The following is a 27,277-nucleotide window of genomic DNA, read 5'->3' on the forward strand; positions in this document are numbered from 1 at the left end:
AAGAAGGTGAATAGTTGTAACCACTCATAATGATGGTAGTTGTATACTTGTATAGTTGTTATATATATCAATACAATACAATGATCACACAATATTCATGGGGAGAAATGCAATTCTCAAAGCTTACAGAAATGAGTAAAAGGTCATTATTACATCTTTGTTAATGAGAGTAATCTTCATCGGTGTTTAGCATCGTTCAAATTCTGCTCCTCGTTCATCTTCTCTACCAGCTTCTGTTTGACTTTATTGAAGGCAAGTTCAATGTTTTCGAGCTGCATTATAAGTAACAAGCCAAACCTTGATTTATTGATTTATAACTTTTCAAAAAAACATAGGCAACTGGTACATACCTCTTGTTGGGCAAACCTATTACGTAGAAATAACCCGTTAAACAGATCAAAACTAAGTCTCACGGTGTTCTCTTTCTGCATTTAGTTTTTGATGTTAGTGTGTTTCTTCATTGAATTTATTTTTCCTGTGCGGTTATTGAGAAAGGAGGAGGAAAGAAGAGAATATATATACGTACCAAATGAACAAGTGTCTCAAATCCCTTTGTGTCTATAGATGTGGACTGGATCTCCATTTCTGATAGTGTCCTGTCCAATTTGGAAGCCTCAGATTTATCATGGTGAGCTTTTTCCAGTTGTTTAAAACATGTTATTAGGTGGGCTCTACCTGCCAATCACGTGAGTTATAAACTGGCTCCTAGCTGCCATCTTATCATGCTCTTCGCAAGACATTTCCAGCATTTTGCATCCCTGATGTACAGTTTTGTTACTTCAAAAAGCCTTTGTGCTTTACTATATATATATATATATAGAGAGAGAGAGAGAGAGAGAGAGAGAGAGAGAGATTGCAGCATGTCTCACGTTTAGTTAAAGTTTCGGCTGGTGAATCGTGTGTAAAACCATTAAACGTTTCATTCTAATCTGGATAACTTCATGACACGTATATGTACACATTTTTGCCCCTGCTTATATTTTGGTAACAAACTATTTGGATATTATCGTAATAACATATTTCTATCATTGGAATTTGGATTAGTTTCACTTGGATAAAACCTTTAACGGCAGTGTCGTTGGAGAATGTTACCTCGCTTTCAAAAATTTGGAGGAAGCTTGAGCAAATATCTTCATCTCTTATTCGAACTTTCTCATACATAAAGTTTAGATCTTTCCACCCATCTTTGCCGCTATCTGATCCAAACATAGGGTGAGTGCAAAGCACGTCGGATTCCTCTGGCAGTACCTATGCATCACAAATACATATGTGAACATGTTTTAACAACACAAATTCATGAAGAAATTTTAATATATAATTCAAACGGGGATATATTCTATATGTATACTTGCAACAAAACGTTTCTTGGGTGCTCTTTGACTGAGAGTACATCGACGAAAAGTGTTGGCCGTTTCAGACGATGGAGTGGCAGTGACTGGAGAACCTCTGACAGAGATAGGATTGATGTGCATATCAGAATGACATCGTCTTCGGCTTCAAGAAACGCATCTACGTCCCTGCAAGTGCTTAAACTTAAGAGTGCAATATATGAAAGACTAAAAGGCATAATACACGCCCATTTGTGCCTTAACACATGAATTCTTCAAAGGATTTGTAAAGGACGCGTTTGTGTTTACCTGAAGAATGTTATACCCATTTCGGCAGAGAGATTAGAGTAATCTGTCCGAGAAACCGCCCGTAGAATATGGCCTTGTCTGATCATGGTCTTTGACAGGAATTGTGCGAAGGGCCCGAAGCCTACTATGCTTATTTTCAGAATTCTTGAGGCCGCAGAGTGCGAGGATGAAACAGACATGGTGGAAAGGAGGAGGAGGAGGAGGAGAGAGAGAGAAAGATACGTGTTTGTGTCAAACACGTTTTTATCCTCCGATTTAGCTAAGTGCTAGGAGCGTAGCGTGTCGACAACCTTTTCGGTATTTCGTAGTAGGTCCGTAATAAATTTAAGTCTTGCTTTGTCGTTTAGTGGACCAGTTGCAGGATGACGAACAGCTTGATACCTGAACCACAGCCATTGTTGGGGGGTCCATGTACAGGCTTCTTGAGCTGCTCTGCATTCAAACAAATTTCTCCTGCGCGTGAGCATTCTTTGTGAATTTGAAGAGAAAAATCTGTTTTTTTTAAGCCTTTTAAGTACTACTTTTTAAAAATTTTAAATCTTTCTTCACTTCATTTCTAGCCTACACAACCCACCATAATCAAAATAACAGAGGTTTACGGTCTATAATTAAATTCCCAGAATTCTCAAAAAAAAAAAATTGCTAATTTATTAAGTGGGTATCTTGAAGATTTATCAACTATCACTAAAATCAATTTCTCTCAATCAGTATTACCAAAATCACATAAATCAGATTTCTCTCGATCAGAACCCATCAAATAAGTGAAGTCCAATCAGATTTCTTCACAATAAATCGTGTAAACGCAAAACCCAGCTTACCCACAAGAGAGAGGAAACCATGAGAAAGAGAGCGAGAGACGAAAGGGAGGAAGTGAAAGATTACCTGTTGAAATTCTACTGATCTTTAGTCTCCTTTGTTTTGCAGAGAGAGAAAGACGAAAGAGTGAGAGTGAGACGTCAGACTGTGAGAGAAAGAGCTCTATGCTCTGTTTCTTGTGTAGGGAGGAAGACGGATCGGGAGAGAGAGAGAGAGGACATATAAAAACTTCTCAAATACAGGGGGGGTTGGGTGGTGGGAATTATACTATTGCTATATATGCTTATGATCGATGTCGCTGTCTAATTTTGCGGTTTATCCACAAGTTCTGATTATTGCAATTGTGGGTTCAAGTTTAAAAATCTATGTACCTCGAAGGTATTAATTAATCAATTAAAACAGAAAAAAAAAAGGAAAAAATTTCGGATAAGTGAAATTAGATGATCCATTTGGGAGTCTAAATTAGATTTCATAGATTTAATAATATATATTATTACATCTTTTCTTAAATAACGCGACACAATTTATAATGTCATATGCACCGAAATGAAATTTTGACCTTAAAATAAATGTTCTTCCATTCTCTTAAAATGGAGAGATGTTCTCTCCATTGGTTCTATTATAAGATCTCTCCATTTAGTCAGCAAATGATAGATTTGTTCCTTCATTGGTTCTATCATAAGATCTCTCCATTTCACCATGCTCGGATGAACTAAAAATTTAGGTTTGAGGGACAAAATTAAAACAAATACTTGAAAAAAGAAAAGCCTCTATATCCATCAATTATAAGAAAATTAGGAAGAGTGAAAAAAAGAAAAAAGAAAAACTCAAAAACAATATATATGAAATGCGTAAAGGGTCATTATTAATACATCTTTGCTAATGAGAGTACTCCTATTCAATTCTGCTCCTCATTCATCTTCTCTACCAGCTTCTGTTTGACTTTATTGAAGGCGAGTTGAAGGTTTTCGAGCTGCATGATAAAGTAAAAAGTCAAACCTTGATTTATTGATTTATTACTAAAAGTGAAGGACAGAAAGAAGATACAGGCAAACTGGTCCGTACCTCTTGTTGGGCAAACCTATTATGTACAAATAACCCGCTAAACAGATCAAAACTATCTCTCATGGTGCTCTCTTTCTGCATTTAGTTTTGATGTTAGTGTGTTTCTTCATTAATGCATTTCTTTTTGCTGTGTGGTTATTGAAAAAGGAGAAGGAAAGAAGAGAATATATATATATATACGTAGGAACTAAACTGATTGAGCTTACCAATTGAACAAGTCTCTCAAAGCCCTTTGTGTCTATAGATGTGGACTGGATCTCCATTTCTGATAGTATCCTGTCAAATTTGGAAGCCTCAGTTTTATGATCATGATGAGCTTTTCCAGTAGTTTAACATATGTGATTAGGTGGGCTGTATATACCTGCCAATGGTGTGAGTTATAAACTGGCTCCTAGCTGCCATTTTATCATGCTCTTCGCAAGACATTTCCAGCATTCTGCAACCCTGATGTACAGTTTTATTATACAAAAAGATCAACATATGTATTTATGTATGTTCAGCCAACATATGAACATTCTTAAGACCTCCCAATGATGCTAGCTAGAGTTAGCATATATGCTTGGGGAACTGATTTTTCCTTGTCTCTGATACTTTTAGCGTTCGCTTTTTTCTTGGCGTTTTCCAAAAAGCATTGTGCAATTTAAAGACGCATAGATGATGGGGGAATAAACTTTCTTTTGTCGACATGATTAGGTTGAGGTCCTTGAGGATAAAAAAGTGACCCTTTATTTGTCATGCTTAGTCAGAGAGTTCGATTATCACCAAAACCAACAAACGTTTCCTGCCAATATGGATATCTTCATGACATGTACATGTACAAATTTTATATCCCCTGCTTATATTTAATTTGGTAACAAACTATTTGGATATTATCATAATAAAATTTTTGTATCATTGGATTAGTTTCACTTGAAGATAATTTTTGATGTGATGTATTTGAAGTGTTTGACATTTGTTAATTATTATAAGTACATATACAAAAAGCCACTTAAAATACGATAAATAAATTAATGAAAAATAGCATTAATCAAAGTACCTCGCTTTCAAAAATTTGGAGGAAGCTTGAGCAGATAGCTTCATCTCTGATTCGGACTCTCTCGTACATCAAAGTTAGATCTTTCCACCCATCTTTCCCACTTTCTGGTCCAAACATTGGGTGCGTGCAAAGCACGTCGCATTCCGCTGGCAGCACCTATATATATATATATATATATGCAACATAATTACAAGTCAACAACAAATAAAGACGACTTGTATACTTATGAACATGTTTAACCATATGTATAACTTAACCAAATTCGTGAAGAAATTAATATTTAATGTAAACGGGGATCTATTATGTATGCATACCTGCAATAGAACGTTTCTTGGGTGCTCTTTGACTGAGAGTACATCAGCGAAAAGTGTTGGCCGTTTCAGACGATGGAGTGGGAGTGACCGGAGAACCTCCGACAGAGATAGGATTGATGTGCATATCAGAATGACATCGTTTTCGGCTTCAAGCAACTCATCTACGTTCCTGAAAGATTACAAGGCATATCTCATGTTATATCTATCACTATGAATTCGTCAAAGATCTTTTGTGTTTACCTGAAAAATGAGATGCCCATTTGTGAACAGAGATTAGAGTAATCTGTTCGAGAAGCTGCCCGTAGAATATGGCCTTGCCTGATCATGGTCTTTGACAGGAATTGTGCGAAGGACCCGAAGCCTACTATGCCTATTTTCAGAATTCTTGAGGCCGCAGAGTGCGAGGAAGAAACAGACATGGTGGAAAAGAGGAGGAGGAGAAGAGAGAGAGAGAGAGAGAGAGAGAGAGAGATAAGTATTTGATACCCGAGCGCGCAGCCTATTCTGAATTACAGCCACTTTTTGGTTGTCCATAATTTGACTGTTCAAATCATTGGAGTTATATTATCGCTTATTTTTTAATTATTTAATTAATATTTTAACATTTTTTTTTTTATTTAAATTCTCTTTCCATAAGTAATGTTTATCTCATGAGATATTTCATTAACAAAATTAATGTTCGAACTCATAACTTTTGGTTATAAACACAAAAGTTATATAAATAAGAAGTGACACTTAATTATTTTGAGACATAGAAATAGCTTGAGAGCAGTAAGAGAGATCTAAGATTCTAGAGCATGTTTGATATTGTGTTTGAAAAATAAAACTTTTAAGTCAAAAATTTTTTTTTGACAAAAGTTTCATTTTTAAATTTTTGCTAAAATGTATTTTGGTCATTTTTAGGTTTTTTGGACCCTTAAAAGCGCTTTTAATTTTTTTTTACTAAACATGTACTTTTTTTTGTTTAAACAGATTTTTTAAGTGTTAAATGCATTTTTAAACCCTTCAAACGCAAACTCAATCAGACACCTAGTCTTTTGTGGTTAATTAGTGTTAAATAATAAGAATTTGTGATAAAGATAACATGTGAAGTTTGAATTAATTTTGTATGATGGCCTACCCATCAATGCAGTTGAGATGCACAAATATATGGTAGTTGTAAAGCAGACAACAAGCCTGAATTTTGCTCTAATCCACTGGCTTCTCCAACCAAATTAGGTTGCAAAAGTTGTCAATGGAACTTTACAAATTACAAGTATATATCCTTAATTTACAGGGAAAATCTGGAACCTCAACCGTTATATTTAGCTTCTTCCCATTGAAATAGACCAGGATCCTCTTGATGGTTCATCATAAGCGACATCGTGAATGAGTTGGTCTCTATCACCGACCGCAGGCTGCGTGGTGCGATTTATTAACTTGCCTCCTAATCTTTGTTGTTGGACCACCAACGCTGATGCTGTGCTGCCAATGTCTGGCGAAGCAAGCATATCGCCGATGATTCCGAGCTCCGGGCACTCGCTCCAAGCACCAAGTCCTGTAAGAAGAGAGGATGCTGGGTGGTCCTTCCCTGTTACTATCAAGTCAAAGCAATCTACCATCTCTTTTATAGATGAAGCAAGATCTGACCCATCTCTTACCACCTCTTCTATAATCACAAATCGTTCATTTCCTGCATTAGCATGCCGGTATTCATCAATCAAGTCACTGTCACGTTTCCTGTCTTTAGTATTTTCGGCTCCGAAGAGGAGGAACTGGACGACTGTGAGATCGACGCTTTCTTCCTTGGCCATGCGAGAACCGTAGGCTAGTGATTCTGCGTCATCTGCACCGCCAATGTAGATTACAGCAACATGGTATAACGGACGACCGGTTAGAAGCGATATCGAGCCGCTTAGGATGCCGCGATCGATGAGGATTCCGACAGAGCACGGCGCGGATTCGAGGACCTTGACGTTCATACCCCGGAATGCTCTGTTAACTGACCCAATGGAGCCATCTATGGCCCATTGCTTATGGAATGGCAAAATCACCATGGTGGCTCTCTTGTCCACTGCTACCCGACAGACGTCACTGTGCATTGTTTCGAAGGGTGAGATGGAAGTGAAGGGTTCGACGGTGACGAAGCCCTCATTCTGATTCTCGAACTGTCTTAAGGCGTTGATAATTCGACTTGTCGATGATGTGCTTGTTGGAAGGGCTGAATGAGGTTGATGGGCAACAAGAACCGGAACGCTTCTACCCACAAGCTCAACGAGGATAAGTGCGATTACTGCGATCTTGCTCTCTTCGGTAGCACCGGAAACTTCAAGGAGGTTTACGATCATAGAAACATTGTCTTGATTGTGGATGCAGACTAAGATTCGGAGGTCTGCCTCGCGCTTCGTATGTTGGATGGTACTTCTCTTGATTGCAATGAATTGCCTTGAAGGATCGTGGAGGATTCTTATCAATGGCGTTATGATTGCAGTTACCATTATCACTGAGATCACCGACAGAGCAAATCCTTCATCCGTCAGAACCTGCCATTTGGAAAGAGCTCCGGATCCATGCCATTTCAGGGTTAGCTACTAATTAATTAACGTTTGGCAATGAAATTAAGAAATTAATATATATGAAGACAGCTGGTGGAACTCATATTAATTCTTTGATAATCATATACCAACATAACTAATCACTTATTAATTACTTGACTATTTAATTTGTTCATACCATGGTGTCCCTCCACAAGTTGAAAACCATAAGCTCCACGATGCCTCTGGCGTTAATAATAAGCCCAAGCACGAAAGCTTCTCGTACAGGAACATCACTGTAGACGGCTGGAACCATAACTGAGCCAATCTTGACCAAGCAAGAGAAGAAAACAACAATGCCCACCACCCCTAGGCCCTGGAAATGAATCTTGAAGATGTTCGTTCGCAGCCCGCTAATTGCGAGGTAGGTCGGGTAGAACAACCCGGACGCAAAAGTATCAAGTTTTGTTACCAACGCAACTCCGAGCGGCGGCCCGTCTGGAACAGCCAAACCCAGAATTAATGGCCCGAAAACATAATGTTGGCCGATGGTTTCACTCATGAACCCTGTTAAGGGAACCAAAACAAAGATGCTAAGAATTAACATCTCGTTCATGGGTCTCCCTTTTGGTGCACGGTTTAACATCCATAGTATTGCTGGCCGGAAGACATATACAATGGTAGCCACAAGTGCAACCGATGATAAAATTGAGTACAACGGTGTTAGTGGGCCGCTGGTCTTGGGTCCCATTATGGACAAAGCAACCGCTGTCATGGAAATACCTGAAGAAATTCATGAACGTAAAAGAAATTAAAGAAAATAAAAGAAATAGAATCACAATTTTACCGGTAATTCAGTATTTGACACCAACTTTTCACCCGTGGGGTTTGCCCCAAGAGGTAGTTTGCAGTCAGTGGGTTTCGAATCTAAGACCTTAAGGAGTACTAAAAGTTTCAGGCTTTCACCAACTGGGCCAACCTCTTGGAGTTACCAGGGGCTACATCTTGCTCTTATTTCTTGATGATAAATTACAATACAAATTATCTTTATTTATAGTGAAACTTTGACATGTAGAAATGATATCAAATCACATTCTCTCCACCTGTCATAGTTTCATTATAAATAAGGATACATTTATATTATAACTTATCATCAAGAAATAATAGCAAGATTTAGTATTGTCTAACACTAAATTACTCATAAAATCCTTTTAAAAATTTAAGGTAATTCAATTATACTCCAACAATACCAAGTACATCACAAAACATTGATGAAGAGAGTGCTAGGTGGCCGATGTCGGTGTTTAGCATCTTGAGCTCCCTGAGAAGGGAAGAGATGACCGGAAATCCTGTTAAAGTCTGTGCCCCGGCCACAAAGAAGATGGAGTGTGATATACTGGCTTCCATAGGTAGCGATTTCACTAAAATGAAGGTTGCTAAACCGCAGAGTACAAATGTGAAAAAGAAAACTGAAAATCCAATGATCAAGCCCTGTCGTCCTGGCCGCATCATCATCGTAGAATCCGACCGAACTCCCATTAAAAACAGGTAGTACATGAGGCCGTACGTTGCCACTGTTTCAATCACCATGCTCCCTCTTGCCGGGAACAAACTTGATGCCATTATCTTTTTATGCCCTAGAAGGGATGGCCCAAATACCATACCAGCCTTTTGGCATGAATGATTTGTCAAATACAACGAAAATTAATAATTTATGAGATTTATCTAGTTTATATAATTAAGCTGTATTACATTTTCTTCTTGTGTACGCTCCTGTGCCCCTCAATTGCATCAATTGAGCATTTGGTTTTTCTGCTAGCTTACAAAATATATATGGTTTCCAAAACATGCTTATTGCATGTTAGATGACGGGCAGTTGAAGTATTAATTAAATAATTAAGTTTATATTTTTTTAAGAGTTTAAACTTTTTAAATAATTGTCTATTGATCAGGTTCCGTTTGTTTCAACTTAAAATGTTTTTTTTCCATAAAATATTTTTAACGAAAATCATTTTTTCACTTGAAAATATTTTTCAGCATTAAGTTTGTATGGAAAATGAGTTACGGCGAAAACGGCCAAATACTCCCAGCAACCTCAATTTGAGAAGGGGAATGTCAAACTCAAAAAATGTTTATAAAAAAGAAAAACTATTTTGCAAAAACTAGAGAAGCTTCTTTTTTTTTTTTCTGGTCAAACCCAAAATTTTAGATTTGACTATCATTTTTAGTCGCACAAAACATTGAAAAACCTGAAACAAACAAACAAAATTTTAACTTATGGTTAAAGTATTCTTAATTTTGCTGTGTGTATTTTGATTGATTTGCTATAGAGATTTATTATATCATATTAGTTTGCTACGGTCAAAGAGCGAAAAAGAAGATGAAAATCATGCAACATAATATATATAACTGGGAAAGAACATGGAAGAGAAAACTTACAAAAATCTGTGATACAATGGTCGACTGCCCGAGCGGCTTTAGGCAGAGATCGATTAGCTGCGAGACTATGGAAATGGCAGAGAGCTGCAGCAACAGAAGAGATGTAGGGGATTCCAAAGGGTTGCCATGAAACCAGAGATTCTTGTTTGGTATGCGGCGGGGATCGTTGCATAACATAGTCTTGTTCCCTATCACCACGATCATGTCTTGGACCGACATTGTAATTTATTAATCAGTTATTATTTGCTTCAAAGGAGGATCAAGGAAGACTATTGCTTCAAGAGGAAGAAGAAGAAGAATGTGTACGTTGGTTTGTGAGAGAAAGAGACAGAGAGACAGAGTGTGTGGAGAATGGAACAGAACCTCTGGTTGTGGTTTCCGAAATATTCTGTACGGTTAAAAATGAATGTGGCCAATATTTCTTTTTTTGTTTTTTGTTTTTGTTTTGTTTTGTTTTTTTTTTTTAAGGAAAATGGTCAATATATATTGGACATGGAAAACGACCCCCTCAATAGTCGGGTCTTGTTACTGGTTACTGGTTTTTCTTCTTCTTCTTTTTCCTTCTCTCTCTGACTTAAAGATTTGAGTTTCTTAAACTGACAGGAGCAGGTTTCACTGCATTATTTATCTTCTCTCACCCATTTTTGCTCACAAGTCCAACATGGGTCTGTGCAAACCAAGAGCTTAGAGCACTCATGGACGTCAAAGCAGTTTGCAATGAGGAAGCAGATCAAGTGGATATTTGATGAATTTTTATGCCTTTTTTATTATTATTATTGGGCGGTATTGTATGAATGTGATTTTTAGGTGAAAATTGTTACGAAACTGTCCTGGCCGGGGAGATCCGAGGGAAAAGCTCGTCGATGCTGTTGAAGATCTGAATTAAGCTGAACTCTCTGAGTCTCTGGTAATGAGAATTAGCTATACAGAGGGACATAAAATGGCAATTTATAATTTTCTAGGATTTACGAATGAAACGAAAGCTATGAGAGTATACGATAAAATTCTGCGGCTATATGACTATTAACAAATAGAAATAAATTTTGAGCATATGAAAGGGTTGGCTCGGTGGTCTAAAGGAGTAGAGCCCAGTTGCTACCTGCCTCTTGGGGCCACACCCTTCTGACGAAGCTAGAGACTTACTTGATCCGTGTAGAAAAATTTCTGTGAATACAGTACACGGATCCGAAAATTAGTCGGTGGATCCTATCTGAACCTTTGTATTTAGTAATCCCTCATCTAAAAGTTTTCTAAAATTACTGTGCATGACGGAAGCTTGTGTACGCTGATTACGCTGCATGTTTGGAATTTTCCATTTTTGCTTGATGATTTTGCTGTCAATCATTAACCATTATGAGGAGACTTGCTTAATATAAAGCTTCCTTAATATAAAATTTTTGCTATCCACACAAATCACGTGCAAGTTGTCAAGGAAAAGTCCTCGGCTGATTTTACTGCATGATCTGCATCATTGTCCACACAAATTAATCACGTCCCAAGCTGTCAAGGTAAAACACATGGAATTTTTCTCTAATCAAAATATAATTTGTGTTTTTGGGTGATTTTAATCGTGCCTTGTATGCAACAGGATTCTGCTTGGGCAGTGCATCTCGTTGCAGGGAGAGGGTGTGGTCAACCACCACCAGACCACCGCCTTAGGTTATTTCTGTTTTTAGTTTTTACATTTTTATTTATTTTTTTAATTTTAGTATTTTTTTTTTATTTGACAATATTCTCGTCATTTAACAGATTTAACATCTAAAAAAAATGTATAGTGAAGACAGAATTTCTAAACAGAATAGCTACATTACAAAAAATAAAAATAAAAAAATAAAAAATCATTGAAATACATTGTCCATTTGTAAACATAAAAAGTAGAATAAAAAAAAAAAAATAGTTCAACTTCGAGATAAAGTGTAATTTTTCCATCTTATTATTTTGGTGAGATCAAATAGCAGAAAATATGATGAAAAGCATGCAACGTACATATGTAACTGGGAATGCCCATGACATGGAAGAGAAAACTTACAAAATTCTGTTATACAATATTATTAGTTGACTGCCCTGGCTTTAGGCAGAGATCAATTAGCTGCAACACCAATGTGATAGTCTCAACCAATCGGTCCTCGTTAATATATCATATTTTTTTCATAGCGTCTTTTATCATGATGTAATATAAAACCTCATTTTACATTATTTAATATAAATTTGATGCATCAAGTAAAAGCACTAGATATAGTGAATATGAAAACACAATATCATTAATTCAAATTAATTTTATGGACTTTTTCATTCTTTCATTTTTTTTTTTTTTCGTAAAATCATTCATTCTAACTTAAAGCCTATCACCCATCACCGAAACCTCCGAGCCATATTGGAGTACAGGTAACTCTCAAAAACGAAGCCATGTCTCGTTGAGAGAAGAATAATGATCATGTCTTCTCTAGACGACTCAAAAATGTTGCAACAAGTCATAAAATGTACAAATTAGGACCAAAATCAACTTAGGCATTAGTGATCTTAACATTGATTAATGAACCCTACTAATTTACTAATAAGGTTGCAATGTCTTCTTTCCACCCCCAAAATGATAAAAATACCTAAAGAGGTCGCTTGGGGATTTAAAATGAGAAAAAAGAACTTCTATAGGATTTTGTATACCTAGGGGGTTGTGGGGAGCTCAAGATTATTTCTTGATGTGGATTTGGCCCATTCAAAGCTCGGAGCAAAAGACGATGGGCTTAATTTCCATTTTAGCCCATCTAGTCATTACTTTAAAAAGTGAAAGTAAATAGCTAAATTGTTGAGCTAGATGTAGGTGCTTTGAAAAAAAATGAATATTTAAATTAGAAAAGATGTGTTCTTTAGCTAAATATTCGTTGAACTGGATTTAAATGCTCTACATGTGAATGTTATTGGTAGATATGGAAAGTGCTTCATTGATGTTGCAATAGTTGCAAGTAAAACCTTATTTTTACTATTTTATACTTATATTTGGGATATCTCTTCAATGCTTCCCTTCAGACACTTGTGCATGTTTCACACTGGATGTTGGATGCGAAGGATACGAAAAATAGACTAAAAGAGGAAGTAAATGGACTAAAAGAGGAAGCAAATGGACTAAAAGAGGAAGTTAGCTTTCTTGGTGCTGGTTTCTTTACTGCACTTAAAGATCAAACTCACACCGATATACAGCTCAAGCCAGCCAATAATGGGCTTTCCATGCCCGCACATAGAGCTTTACTGGTTTTCTCTCTCTCTCTCTCTCTCTCTCTCTCTCTTATATGTATATGGAATAGTTCCCTATTAAACTGATTTCATAAAAATGATAAAAATCATATTACTAATCATTTTACTTTGTATATTATGTTATTTATAGGCAGCAAGATCACAAATCTTTAAAAATATGCTAGACTCAGATGTATGTAAAGTGCCACCAATGGACACCCTAACACTGTCAGAGTTTAACTATGAAGAGCTCGAGTGCCTTTTGGAATTCCTCTATATTGGGAGCTTGCCTAAAGAAAAAGTGGAGAAGCATGTATGCTCTTTGTCACTAGCAGCCAATAAGTATGAAATCTCATACTTACAGAAGTTTTGTGACCGTCACATGTTTAGGTCTAAGAATACATCCAATGCTCTTGATTTTTTAGAGATCTCAGATATTTGTTCTAACATATCCCTGAAGGAGTCAATTTTGAACTTCATCGCCAAAAACATGGAGGACATAGCTTTCTCAGATAGATATGAGGAATTTGCACTCAAGAACCCACATCTCTGTGTGCAGATAACAAGGACATTAGTGAAGAAAGCCAAAAAGAAATGATTTCATGGTAAAGAATTACTGGACAGAATGAGATATATGTGTTCATTTCTCTAGATAAAAATAGCTAAGAATTTGTTGCTATGGAATGTTATTGTTTGTACACAGACTTTGTTTTCTTAATGACATATTACATATGGATGAGATTTGTATAAATTTTTAGAATTTATAATGTTTTTTATATAACTCTGACAAGAATTGGGCTATTTATGTTCAAGACAGGAAACTCATGAGTTCTAGTGAAATGTCTGACACTTTTCCGCTAACCTTTTCATCGTGGAAAAGAAAAGAAAAAAAAAAAATGAAGAAAAGACAAAAGAGTGGAGGTAGGCGTAGAAAGAAAGAAGAAAAGAAAAATGATGAGAAAGAAGAAGACTAGGCTGCCAAGCAGCGTGGGAGAAGGAGAAAAGAAAATAAATAAATAAAAAGAAAGGAGAAAAGAAAAGACAAAGGGTGGTGGAGACATGCGTGAAAAATTGAGAGAGAAGTGATGGTGTGTCAAAATTCAGTCGTGGAGGTGCTGTCTGGCAATGTGTTTTATTTTTATTAGCCTTGCCCCCGTTATTTTTATTGTGTTTGATTTTTGCAGCTAAAGGCCACGAGATCTATTTTTATTGAACGCCAAAATTTAAATTACGGGTTATTGGTTTTGGTTAAAATTAATGGAGTCAAGTTAAATTTCAAGGCCACAATTGTCAAGCAATAGAATTTTTGAAGGCCAAAGTTCAAATACGGGCTATCGGCTAAATTGTCGAAGTCAAGTAAATTCAAAGGCCACAATTGTTAAACCCCGAGATTCAAGCATAGCAATCAATTGCTCAAGACGTCCAAGATCAACACTCATATCGTTCATCTTGAGGGAAAGTATAAAGGCATACAAGGTAAGGAGACAAAGCTTATACAAGGTAAGGAGACAAAGCCAACAGTCATAATGTAACGGCTAGTAACAGTTAAATAACTGTTAGTAACAGTGTCGCCACTTGTATAAATAAACCATAATTTGTAATGAAATGTAGTCTCTAATATTTCTCAGTGTTCCTTTCTCTCTCCCTACTTACCTTCTCAATATTCTCAATAATCTGTAAACTTCCATAGAAACCAGAGATTCTTGTTTGGTATGTGGCGGGGATCGTTGTATTATTGCATATCAGAGTTTTGTTTCCCATCTCCGGCCAGGATCATTTAGAGTAGCTACATCGCCCTCTCATGCCAATTCTTTGGATGAAAAAAAGAGGCAAAAGAATAATTTTAATAATTAACATAATTAAAAGACAAAAATTCCTAGACAAATCTTTAAACTCTTACACTTCAAGAAAGTTAAAATGATTATTTTGCCTCAAATAAAAAATAAAAAGCTTTGTCAGAAGGCGATTGTCTCTTTTATATGAGAAACGCTATATATTACATTTTTATCACATAATTATTTTGTAATACTAATGTATTGGTCTCAATCTTTTTAAATAAAAAATTTTGTATATATTTTTATCTCACAACTATTCTACAATGCTAATGTAATAGTCTCAACCGACCATTAAATTAATCGTTGCTAATATACCACTTTTTTTTTTTTTAGAGCTCATTCTATCGGGATGTGATATAAAACCTCTTTTTATAGCATTTAATAGGAATTTGATACATCAAGTAAAAACACCAGATATAGTGGAAATGAAAATACAGTATTTTTATTTCTTAATTAATCTCATGAACTTTTCCATTCATTCTAACTCAACGCTTATTACCCACCACAAAAACCTCTGAGCCCCCGACACAGAAGTTTCCAAAACCAACCAAGACAGTGACTACCATGGTTTTGTCAGTAGTTTTGTCGATAAGTAATTTGTCAAGAGAAAGAAATTTTTTTTGTGTGAAATGTTATATTTTTATTTTTATTTTTTGTGTTTTTAGCTGAGGTGTCTGCTTCTTATTGGAAAACACAAAACACCCGATTGACACCATAACTTATTTGAAGTTATTATCCATTTTTTATCCTACAAGTATCCCACAATGGCACAATGCTCAAACATTATTGTTGAAAAAATTAAAAGTTAATTAGAATTATCAAGTTACCCTTTATGAAATAATTTTAAGATAAATATGGGATATATGGCCTTGTTTAAAAATAAATATATAATTTATCCACCTAATAACATTATTAAATTAGGAGCACATATATCGCTTTCCAAAACAAACAAGGGCCGAACGGGTTACAGCTAAATCTACCAAAAGGTCCCAAACCCTAAATGCTAAATCAGACGTCTCCATCTTCCTTTCACTCTAAAATACCAGCTACTTACAAAAAACAAAAAAAGACAAGCTACCCCTCTACAGCAGCCCGTTACACACAGCGGCTGATGGACTGCCGTATCTGTACACCACAACATGTGCTTAATCATGGGTTTGTTACTGCGGGTAAAATATGTAATGCTTGCATCGATGGAGTTCGGAAGATAATCGATCTCATGAACGAGTTTGAAAGGGAGAAAGGAAGTGGTATTACACGAAAGTCGTCTGAGGCAAGCTCTATCTACTTTCATGTTTCTTCTTGTCGCTTGATTTGTTTCTTTTGTGCATTTGATAATTTTCATGTTTAGTTCTCTTAGTTGTTATATTGAGTAACTTTTATTAAATCAATAAGTCTAAACTATATTTTATCGCAACAAAAGGCTAATATTTGAGAGGTTTTTGATCGAGTATGATTGGATTAAATGGCGAAAATTGCGTAAACAAGCTACATGGCCTGTATGAAATTCTTTTGTTTGGCGCATTAGAAAGAAAAATAACTTCTTGAGGACTTCATTAACTGAAGGGAAAAAGAGGTTGCTTCAGGACTTTTTTAAGACCTTGAGGATTTTGTACAACAGGGTTTGTGGGCTCGATATTATTTCTTGGTGCGGATATAGCCCATCCAAAGCTCGGCATACACGGTCACTTTTTTGGATATGTGTTTCGTTTAATTATACAATTGACCATCTTTGTATGCATGAAATTTTCGTTTAACGTTTTGGTGTTTTGCTCTTCTTTTTTTCTTCTGGTTTTTCCGACTATTATAACTTGTTCAGGTTCTTCAAAAGTCTGGTCCTTGATGTGAATTTTGATCTGGGTTGCTTGTTGTTGCCTTTTTTCTACCATTGGTTTTGGTGAGGCGGAATTCTGATCTTCGATTGCTGGTAGATAGCTTAGTTTGATCTTTTAGAAAATAAAGTGAGGATTCTAAAGTGATAAAATGAGGAAGTAAAAGTAGAAATTTTCAATTGATGTCCCTAGATTTGTACTATAATTTTGTAGATTTAGGTTTCTCAGAGAGAGCCTACCTTTTAGAAACTTCATACGGATTTTTTTTATCCAAGAAAAAAAGAAAAAGAAAAAGAAAAACAGACCGTCATTTCTTATCCAATTTACCACCGAAAGAATACACAAGTACCAATATCATGAACTCTTTCTTTTGTGATGCCCATGATTTGTGCTTAGAACCGATTGTAACTTCAATGTAAATTGCCAAATGCTACATCGGACTACCTTTTGGCTCTTGCTACATTCGACTGGAGATTGTTTTGGGGAAACTACACTTGTCCTCCTCAATTCATCTCACAATTGACAATGTTTTTCCAAATCTTTCAATTTTCTTAACGTACCTTATTGATTTATCAGTGGGGTTGCAACGTCTCCCTCCCGTCCGCAAAACGTAGTCATCAACTATGTGTTGACACTTGTCAATTTTTTATTAGGGTTACATGTTAAACTCACCTACCATGATTTAGCTCACTGACATGGGAGGCAAGGATTTCTCACAAGGTAGATAAAAAACAAAAGAAAGTAAAGATAAATCTCACTTAATTCAGAGTCTCACTACCAAAAGAGAAGACGATTCACACCTCAAAGAAAACATATGTTTATTCATAATCATAATCTGTCTCCATAGGAGTACAAAATAACACTTAAATAGACCTTGACAGAAACCCCTACCTTAAATTGACTGACTTTTGGGCCAAGCCCATTATTGAATTATAAAATAATACAACTCTTAAAAATACTAATGACCTCAATAATTAATAAACCTAAATAAATCTAAAGACCAAATATTCTTTTCTCATCCTACATCACAAGAACTCACAAGTCACGTTACAATTGTAACTTGTAAGTTGGAAGTCTTTAAGAGTAAAGTTCATATACTGATTTAACTTGAACAAAGTAGGTTCATAAATCATGGCTTTGGAGTCCAAGAACGTGTTTTATTTAGGTTCTTGAAAATTTTAGGTTCATGAAAAAATTTGGACACATTGTTTTTGCATTTTTGTCTCTTTTTTTGTACTAGTGCTTATATGTGACTTTATTGATATACCTTTGACACATATTTGTGAAGTTGGGTAGATATCCTTTTTGGGATACACATATTGTGTTATAAAATACTTAATTTCTATTTTGAATTGTGTTTATCACAATTTTTTTTTTTTTTGGTATTTAGTATAAACATATTTTTGATAAGTAATTGAAATTTTATAAAAAGCATAAGGTGCCACAGATAGTATACACAAGCACCACCTAACTAAAACGAGCGACACAAAAACCCAATTAAAACACCAAATAACAACCCACAAACCCGAAAAGCCCTCAAACCCACAAAGCCCAAATGAACAACTCAACGCTACAAAACGTGAGCCTTGCCTTTCCCACACCTAGAGGACGCGCCTAACGTGTCATAGTTAATGGAGCATTCCAAGTTCAATAGCTCCCTTCTACCTCTAGACTTAGAGAGCAAACCCCTTGTACCTCCCGAGAATGATCCTCCTCGATGGCCGACAGGAGCGCTAGTCTTATCCACATTCCCCTCACACGAGACCCCCTTCACAGGACCAACATCCTTAACGCAAACCAAAGCCCAATCCAAGGGGGTGGAAGGAGGAAAATACCCAGAGGGTAGTGAAAATCTCTATCGTCCCCATCCGAAAAATCGTCTCTCTGTTCACGCACCACCAACTCCAATGACGGAACCGGCCACTGCTGGGAATGAACCAATCCAAATGACTTGATAGCACCTCCCTTGTCAATTGCCAGAGGAGACGCTGAAGAAGCCAGATCAACCGGCAAGCCCAACACAACCGAAGAAGGTTGGGAAAAGGCCACAACAGAGGAGCTCTGCTTGAGGAAACCCCACCATAGAAAATCCCTTGCTAGAGGGGTTTTTCAAATGACACTCGTAGACATTGGAAGGTGGGCAGCCCCCGACGATTTCTAGGCAACGATCTCAGCAAACGGCAAACACTAGGTCTCAATCGGTGGGGCAACCAACCTTGTAGGAAAGGAGAAATCAGCCCCAACGTCAATTGGGCTCGCTGGAGAGGAGCCAACAGGCCGGACCTCAACAAACGATGTCATCGGACCCTAGGCAACAAACTCAGCAATCGGTGGCCTCTAGGTCACAGTCGACAGGGCCTCCAACCTCAGAGGAACAAAGAAAGTAGCCTCAACTTCAATTGGATTTGCTGGGGAGGTCATTGAACCCTGGACAACAAATGATGACCTCTGAATCACAACCGGCTGGGCCTCTGACCTTGGAGGAACGAAGGTAGGAGCACTAGCGACATCTAGGCTCACTGTGGTTGACCCAACAAACTGGACCTCCGGCGAGGCAAAAACTGCGTTGGATAAGCCCATACCCAAAGAGGGCCCGAGCTCCAACAGTAAACCCATATCAGTAAAAAGAATGGGTCATGGGCCGTGATTTGGTCTTGCATTTGGTGGCCCAAAGTCTTTTGACACCTAGCTCACTGAGGGGACTTGGGCTTCAGAGAAAGTCCAAGAACCTTTAGCCTTCAAGAACATCCCCCACAACCCGGTCCACTTAAACTCTAATCCTCATGAGTTGAGCCTTCCACACCCAAAGAAGAGATTGCATCAGCACCTTTCCTTGCTGCAAATCCTCCTTGTGGCTTGCAACACAAACAGGAAAAGAATCTTGGCCTCAAGCTATGGACTTCTACTTGTTGTCACGGGTCCTTGCCTAATGAGTTACCACCGACATGTCGATTTATGTCTTAACTGTTCCCCAAAGCTTGCCGACGAGCTAGCCACCGTTCGCACTGCATCCACATACAACGGCATGCCCTCTACAAGTAAAGACCTTTCCCCACCGCGAAGAGCTGGATCAAACCTCAATCCTAACCATGCCTTCTTCCCAATCTTCTTCTCAGCCGGGGGTGAAGCACCAGAAGGTCTAATCGTGGCTTCAAAAAATCCATCACCTTATTCAACTCGACTGCAAAACGGCTCCAACCATGCCCTTCACAACCCTCAGGGAGCAGAAGAAGCCCCTCTTCGGCCACCCATTGAGAAGATTGCCACCTCCAGAAATCGACCGGCCCTATTACCCCCTCTTCGCACAGTGAACACCTGCGATCCCTCCCGAAAGAATTTAACAAAATCGTTGAGATCAGAGCACCGCAATAGCTCCTCCATTGTCAAAGACAACCAGGCGGTACACAAGATCCCCAAAATACAACACATGAGAAGCCCTTCGTTCTTTCCTCCACCCAAAGCACCTTCCACCAACGAGAACTCAAACGATTTAGCCTCTATGGAGAACCGTGTCTCCATCACTAGACCCACACTCTAGCCTCCGAGAAGAAACACACGCTCCTGCTCACGCCTCTTACATTGCTACCAAGAGAAAGAGACGATATTTACTGAAGGAGAAACACCCAACAAAGAACCAAAATAGAGAGGACCAATGCACGCGCTTCCACGCTTTGGCGATCTAAAAAGACAGAATGCTTCACTAATTGGACCGATAACAACCTAAAACCACCTCCTACAACAGAGCAGACTACATCCCTGACCGCCTGTGACTGACTCGAAGGATGGATTCGAGCCGGCATTGAGACCTAGCAGCACGCGCCGCCACTAGAGGAGAGAGAGAGAGAGAGAAGCTATCGATTTTCAACTAATCTGACATGATAGAGCATGATCGCATCTATCACTTTCCAATAAGCGTGTTCTTTTAGGAATAAGATCCTTTGTATTTCACTTGAAACAGAGAACTATTTAAAATTTTTAAATGAGTGGCACAAATATATCATTAGATTTATAAAATCTAATATGGATTGTGAAATAGAGAAGCTCATTATCCATTCTTTTTATAGGGATAACTGAACATCTCTAAAGTTTGATAGCAAGTGATACTCAGGAAAACACACAGACACACACCCAATTTTCCTCGAAACAAGTACCCATTTTTTTGGCCACGTGCATTCCAAGCGAGAGACTCTATGGATCCACCCTTTTAGCCTGCATTTTGAAGAATATATTTCATTTTTATTGAATGAGCATGCATTTTGAGGAATATATTTCATTAGCATTGAATGAGCATGCATTTTTTTTTTCCTTCTAAGCGAAGCATATATTTCATTATTATTGAATGAGCATGCTACATTGGAATACAGGTAACTCTAAAAACAAAGCCATGTCTCGTTGAGAGAAGAACAATGACCATGTTTCCTCTAGACGACTCAAAAATGTTGCAACAAGTCATAGAATGTACAAATTAGGACCAAAATCAACTTAGGCATTAGTGATCTCAACATTGATTAATGAACCCTACTACTAATTTACTAATAAGGTTGCAATGTCTTCTTTCCACTCCCAAAATGATAAAAATACCTAAATGGGTCGCTTGAGGATTTAAAATGAGAAAAAAGAACTTCTATAGGATTTTGTATACCTAGGGGGTTGTGGGCTCAAGATTATTTCTTGATGTGGATTTGGCCCATTCAAAGCTCGGAGCAAAAGATGATGGGCTTAATTTCCATTCTGGCCCATCTAGTCATTACTTTAAAAAGTGAAAGTAGATAGCTAAATTGTTGACCTAGATGTAGGTGCTTTGAAAAAAAATGGATAGCTAAATTAGAAAAGATGTGTTCTTTAGCTAAATATTTGCTGAACTGGATTTAAATGCTCTACATGTGAATGTTATTGGTAGATATGGAAAGTGCTTCATTGATGTTGCAATAGTTGCAAGTAAAACCTTATTTTTACTATTTTATACTTATATTTTGGATATCTCTTCAATGCTTCCCTGCAGACACTCGTGCATGTTTCACACTGGATGTTGGATGCGAAGCATACGAAAAATAGACTAAAAGAGGAAGCAAATGGACTAAAAGAGGAAGCAAATGGACTAAAAAAGGAAGTAAATGGACTAAAAGAGGAAGTAAATGTACTAAAAGAGGAAGTTAGCTTTCTTGGCGCTGGTTTCTTTACTGCACTTAAAGATCAAACTCACACCGATATACAGCTCAAGCCAGCCAATAATGGGCTTTCCATGCCCGCACATAGAGCTTTACTGGTTTTCTCTCTCTCTCTCTCTCTCTCTTATATGTATATGGAATAGTTCCCTATTAATTAAATGGTTAAATTTATACTTTATTATTAGCCTAAATTTTGGGGATAATTATTGGTTTTTACATAGTATTAGAGGAAAAGTCTTAAAGTTTGAATCCTTACTCTATAGTTTATCTCCCATTTCAATTAAAATGTTTCATGTGTTGTCTGGTTTCAAACCAAGAGGAGTGTTAAAATATTTATGATATGATTAAATGATGGTTTTATATAACGTTTTATTGCAACTTATTTTGCCTCATAAAGTATTATATTAGAGAGCCAACTATATCACTGATTTCATAAAAATGATAAAAACATATTGCTAATCATTTTACTTTGTATATCATGTTATTTATAGGCAGCAAGATCACAAATCTTTAAAAATATGCTAGACTCAGAGTCAGATGTATGTAAAGTGCCACCAATGGACACCCTAACATTGTCAGAGTTGAACTATGAAGAGCTCGAGTGCCTTTTGGAATTCCTCTATATTGGGAGCTTGCCTAAAGAAAAAGTGGAGAAGCATGTATACTCTTTGTCACTAGCAGCCGACAAGTATGAAATCTCATACTTACAGAAGTTTTGTGACCGTCACATGTTTAGGTCTATGAATACATCCAATGCTCTTGATTTTTTAGAGATCTCAGATATTTGTTCTAACATATCCCTGAAGGAGTCAATTTTGAACTTCATCGCCAAAAACATGGAGGACATAGCTTTCTCAGATAGATATGAGGAATTTGCACTCAAGAACCCACATCTCTGTGTGCAGATAACAAGGGCATCATTGATGGAAGCCAAAAAGAAAATGATTTCATTGTAAGGGAATTACTGGACAGAATGAGATATATGTGTTCATTTCTCTAGATAAAAATAGCTAAGAACTTATTCCTGTGGAATCTTATTGTTTATACATAGACTTTGTTTTCTTAATGACATTAGATATGGGTGAGATTTGTATAAATTTTTAGAATTTATAATGTTTTTTATATTACTCTGACAAGAATTGGGCTATTTTTGTGAAATGCCTGCTATCCTTTTCGTCTTTCATCATGGAATTACTCAATCTGGTGTGGTTGTATTTTTTTTCTTAGTGTTCCATGCATGCTGATGTGTCCGGCACAAAATTGGGGTTTTGTGAACCATCCGCATATAAGTTTTTCTCAATGTTCCCAAATCCGCTGATTCTCCCTCCCCTCGTAATGCCTGCCATGCGCCAGCTGGATTCTAGCCTGTTGTCAACTTAAAGAAAAAAATGGTTTTTTTTTTTTTTTTTCATCTTCATTTTTCAAATAGATTTTTGAAAAAATTTAACTACCGCTCGCTTTGAGTAGACCATCAGAAATTTAAAAATTAAAATGTTAAAAGTTATAAAATAAAGTTTATATCCATGACTTTTTTATAAAATTTCAAATTTTTTCTTAATTTTTTTTCCTTTTTTTTTTTTTTTAATTTAAAAAAAAAAAATAGAAAATTTCATTTACACCCCCTATACTTTCGTGCTTTTTGCAGACACTTTTCATTGTTCAAAAACTCTTACTTTGGTGTATCAAATTTTCGTTTCGTTCCAAATACCCCCTTTACCGTTAGCTTTTGCAGTTAAATCAAACTGTAGATTTAGTAAAAGACCTTTATACCCCCAAATTTTTTTAAAATTTCAAATTTGCCCTTATTTATAAATAAAAAATTATTATATTAAAAAATAATAATAATAAAATAAAAAAAAAGTATTACCAGGGTCACTTTGTGACTGATGGAGTCAAACACAGTTAAATTTTTTATTTTTTAATATATAATAATAATAATAATAATAATAATAATAAATGACCCGTGGGTCACAATGAGTGGGATTAAGATCCACCCGGAGTAAATCCATGGTCCCGAGGTTAAAAAAAAAAAATATATATATATATATATATATATATATATGCTCTCTCCTTTCTCTATAAAAATAAAAATAAAGACAAGAATTAGATTTTACACTACTTACGTCTGATAGAGTTTGCTTGGGAGGAAAATCCCTATGAGGAATGGAGCAAAAGTGGAAGGAAACAAAAAGTTGGATACATCAAAATTGAAGTTTTGGCTGATAGAAGACAATACGCAATCTTGTGAAAATATGAATGGAAAAAATGAGATTTAAAAAAAAAAAAAAAAAAAAAAAACGTATTTAGTTTTTTTTTAGGCATTTCCAGCAGTAAGAGGTATTCTACCTAGTCAAAAAACATAATTCTCTATTTTAGCTACTCATTTTTTAATGCCAATTCCAACAGATTCTTTGTTTCATTCTCTATTTTTTTAAATATTATTTTTTAATCTTTTATTTTATTTTATTTTATTTTCACTTTTCTCTCTCTCTCTCACTCTTCCCTCTCAACCCAAAACCCCCATGACCAGCTCTGCAATTAGCTCCCTCTCTCTCTCTCTCACTCTTGCGGCCAGCTCTGCAATTAGCTCCCTCTCTCTCTCTCACTCTTGCTCTACCTCTTCCCTCTCAACATCCCATGACCAGCTATTTCCTCTTAACCCAAACCCCCCATGGCCAGCTTTGCAATTAGCTCTCTCTCTCTTTCACTTTCGCATTGCCATTCAATTTTTTTTTTTTGTGAGTTTTTAGTGATTCAAAAGACTTGAATTTGTTTCAGAAATTCATGAACAAAAGAGAGAAGAGAGAGAAACGTTGAGAGAGGGAGACAAGAGAGAAAATAATGTGAAAATAATATTATATTCAACAATCTAGTGTGTTACGGTGAATAGCAATATGAAGCTATTCACTGTAGCAGTTAAGGCATAATAGCTAATATGAAACTATTTTGTTGGAGTAAAAAAAAAAGGTAAAAATAGCTAAATATAGTTAATATCTCATTTTTAGCTACACTGTTGGAGATGCTCTTAGAAGTTAATGGCTAAATCGAGAACTTGAAAGTTTAGATGTGTAAATTGAGAGTTTTTTAATTTTGGTGAGTTTTCTGTGCAGTATTTCAGGAATTTAAAGTAAAGTTTTTTCTAGTTCAAAATAAATTATAAAATTCTTTGCGGAATCCAATTTTTTAATATATATATAATTTTTTTTTTTTAAGGGTGGATATTGTTCATTTACAATTTTTTTTTCAGTTGTAGGTGTTGCTCATACATGAATGAGAAATAAATAATGATTTTTTTTTTTTTTTTTTAATAAAAAAGCACCACAAACAAAATGGCTTGGTGTTGGGGCCGCCATATGGGAGTGGCCATCTTCTGGTGGCCCCGTAACGACAGCACCAATAGATGTGGTGGCCGGCCACCGTACGGTGAGATTTCTTTTATTTATTAAAAAATATTTTTAAAAAAACTTTCACCAGCAAATATATATATATATATAACAACAAATATAAAACGAAACTAATTTTTTTAAGTTGAAACCGAGTTTATAGTTTTAAAATCAAATGATTTAGATTTCATTTTCTCATATTTTATTTATAATAAACCATTAATTTGGTACCAGTTGGGAGTAATGGTTTGTCTGTTTCTCTTTGGCACTAGGACTAGCTAGGCACCCTATCGGCCTCCTCATATATACATGTGCGAGTCAGATTAGAGGATCATTAATTCACATATATATCAGAATTTTTTTTTTTTTTTTTTTTTTTAAAAAAAAAAGGATGTGAAAATGAAGATTATCATGACCAGGATTCTAATTAGAGATGACCGTATTCTCACTAATTGATTAAAATTTCAAGCCAAATGAAGCAATTAGTGATCATATACTAATGAAATATTGAATAGACAAATATTAATTTACTCGCTCAAGAAAAGTTCCTGATCAAATGAAAGAGCTAGAAATATTATTATCTATTATTACATAAAAATATAACACTTACAAAGGCAGGTCTCTCACAAGAAAATTACACAACGAGCACACTACATTCTATATGTACGTAGACTTTCCGGTGCCCAACCAAATATATATATATATATATATATATATATATAATTATATATGCTCTACATATTCACTAATAATTACTCAAACAAAGACCCTGGGCACGGAATCTGTGGGCCTGCAGTCCACCTCCCTCAGCTCCGTTTTCAGCCCCTTTCCTCCGCCATTCGCCAGTGGGTGTATTCCATGCGTTGGCCCCGTTATGTGGGCTCGATTCTCCCTCTCATTGTTAATCGATATCCCGAAACGCTTCTCTACACCTGCGTCCGGATAATCTTATTTTTAAAATGCCATTCAAATATAACTAATTGTATAATAATTAAGCACGCACCTCTAAGGAGGTCTTCGTGAAGCTGGCCGTCTCTGGTTAAGGCCATCATGACCTGGGGGAGCCCAAGAGGAAGGTTGTTGCCCCTGTCAACCTGCCAGAAGTGGAAGACCTTGCCGTACGTCTTGGCGACCTTTTCCAAGTCCTGCCGCTCTATGGGACCGGGAACTCCGGGCATGAAGAGCACGCCACTCTTTACTTCGTACTCGTGGGAATGCCACAGCGGCTTCTCCTCGTCCGGCAGTCCCAGGAACAGGTTCTCTGATACGATGTACTCTAGCCCGATGAGCCGGGCATCGGCGTCGGGGCTGTCGTATATGAGGCACTGCCGCATGTCCTCGTTCTGGTGCCCGCAGTAGTGGTGCGCCTCCACTTGCCGGGTCATGTCGTACGCGTAAAAATGAAACCTGAAATATAACAAATTAATAAATCATACGACAGAGAAATGATGAAAGATCGCGAGGAGGAGGAGGAGGAGGCAAATACGTACGCGCAGAGGTGCTGATGGATCTTGTTGATGGGAGCAAAGTTTTGGATGGTGGCGGTAGCCGTTTCGAGGAAAGCCGTGCCGGTCTTAGTCGGCTCGCCGTGAACCTCTGGGTAAGTGGACATGATTTCCTGATTTTGCTGCTTAATTCTCAAACAACAGGTACACTGGTTTAACCCTCTTATTCTTATATTATACATTCTTGGCTGGCAGCATGATAGAGCTGTGGAGTTCGATAAGCCTATTGTTGCATGCAGTGTTACACGTGTCAGAGGATGTGGCAGACGTGCCTCATAACGTGGCTCCCCTAACCTCCTTGCAGGACCTCACCAAATGGCTCGCGGCCCATGGGCCATGGGTACATGCAGAATTTTTAGGTGGTGTTTGTTAAAGACCACTGAACACCACTATTCCACCAAATACTATTCATATAATTTTTTTTCCAAAAAATAACATCAAAATATTATCACTTAAAAAAAATTAAATAAATAAAAAGGCATTAAAATCGCCGCTATTTGGTCCAA

At 36.8% G+C, this 27,277-nt stretch overlaps 6 protein-coding genes across 9 annotated transcripts; 2 read left to right on the forward strand and 4 right to left on the reverse strand.

Annotated features, from left to right (window-relative positions):
• Window positions 1–11: 11 nt before the first annotated feature.
• LOC132187311 (arogenate dehydrogenase 1, chloroplastic-like) lies at window positions 12–2,701 on the reverse strand. Of its 4 annotated transcripts, none has more exons than XM_059601587.1 (8): window positions 2,520–2,701; window positions 1,638–2,064; window positions 1,349–1,517; window positions 1,093–1,248; window positions 676–758; window positions 527–596; window positions 351–425; window positions 12–272 (listed from the first exon to the last, which is right to left on the reverse strand). In XM_059601587.1, exons 2-8 carry the CDS (start codon window positions 1,814–1,816, stop codon window positions 177–179), a joined length of 828 nt encoding a protein of 275 aa, XP_059457570.1. In that variant the 5' UTR covers window positions 1,817–2,064; window positions 2,520–2,701; the 3' UTR covers window positions 12–176. The 4 variants fall into 4 exon arrangements, with proteins under 4 accessions (XP_059457570.1, XP_059457569.1, XP_059457571.1 ...); XM_059601586.1 differs by having other exon boundaries at window positions 1,638–2,069; XM_059601588.1 differs by having other exon boundaries at window positions 1,638–2,090.
• Window positions 2,702–3,205: 504 nt separating this feature from the next.
• Window positions 3,206–5,371, reverse strand: LOC132187312 (arogenate dehydrogenase 1, chloroplastic-like). Its single transcript, XM_059601590.1, has 7 exons — window positions 5,109–5,371; window positions 4,869–5,037; window positions 4,555–4,710; window positions 3,880–3,962; window positions 3,725–3,794; window positions 3,519–3,593; window positions 3,206–3,426 (listed from the first exon to the last, which is right to left on the reverse strand). Exons 1-7 carry the CDS (start codon window positions 5,285–5,287, stop codon window positions 3,352–3,354), a joined length of 807 nt encoding a protein of 268 aa, XP_059457573.1. The 5' UTR covers window positions 5,288–5,371; the 3' UTR covers window positions 3,206–3,351.
• A 746-nt stretch (window positions 5,372–6,117) lies between these two features.
• Window positions 6,118–10,039, reverse strand: LOC132188142 (cation/H(+) antiporter 15-like). Its single transcript, XM_059602544.1, has 4 exons — window positions 9,821–10,039; window positions 8,632–9,049; window positions 7,581–8,164; window positions 6,118–7,390 (listed from the first exon to the last, which is right to left on the reverse strand). The coding sequence occupies exons 1-4, from the start codon at window positions 10,037–10,039 to the stop codon at window positions 6,173–6,175; spliced, it is 2,439 nt and encodes an 812-aa protein (XP_059458527.1). The 3' UTR covers window positions 6,118–6,172.
• A 2,650-nt stretch (window positions 10,040–12,689) lies between these two features.
• Window positions 12,690–13,781, forward strand: LOC132187313 (BTB/POZ domain-containing protein At3g56230-like). The gene is made up of 2 exons (XM_059601591.1): window positions 12,690–13,066; window positions 13,200–13,781. Exons 1-2 carry the CDS (start codon window positions 12,869–12,871, stop codon window positions 13,644–13,646), a joined length of 645 nt encoding a protein of 214 aa, XP_059457574.1. The 5' UTR covers window positions 12,690–12,868; the 3' UTR covers window positions 13,647–13,781.
• A 2,071-nt stretch (window positions 13,782–15,852) lies between these two features.
• On the forward strand, window positions 15,853–23,022 carry LOC132187314 (BTB/POZ domain-containing protein At1g01640-like). Its single transcript, XM_059601592.1, has 3 exons — window positions 15,853–16,156; window positions 21,718–21,981; window positions 22,375–23,022. Exons 1-3 carry the CDS (start codon window positions 15,884–15,886, stop codon window positions 22,837–22,839), a joined length of 1,002 nt encoding a protein of 333 aa, XP_059457575.1. The 5' UTR covers window positions 15,853–15,883; the 3' UTR covers window positions 22,840–23,022.
• Window positions 23,023–25,827: 2,805 nt separating this feature from the next.
• Window positions 25,828–26,941, reverse strand: LOC132187315 (oil body-associated protein 1A-like). Its single transcript, XM_059601593.1, has 3 exons — window positions 26,757–26,941; window positions 26,270–26,673; window positions 25,828–26,198 (listed from the first exon to the last, which is right to left on the reverse strand). Exons 1-3 carry the CDS (start codon window positions 26,876–26,878, stop codon window positions 26,023–26,025), a joined length of 702 nt encoding a protein of 233 aa, XP_059457576.1. The 5' UTR covers window positions 26,879–26,941; the 3' UTR covers window positions 25,828–26,022.
• Window positions 26,942–27,277: the final 336 nt, after the last annotated feature.

This window comes from Corylus avellana, chromosome ca7 (genome assembly GCF_901000735.1).
Source record: "Corylus avellana chromosome ca7, CavTom2PMs-1.0".
In the NCBI taxonomy this organism is placed as follows: Eukaryota; Viridiplantae; Streptophyta; class Magnoliopsida; order Fagales; family Betulaceae; genus Corylus; species Corylus avellana.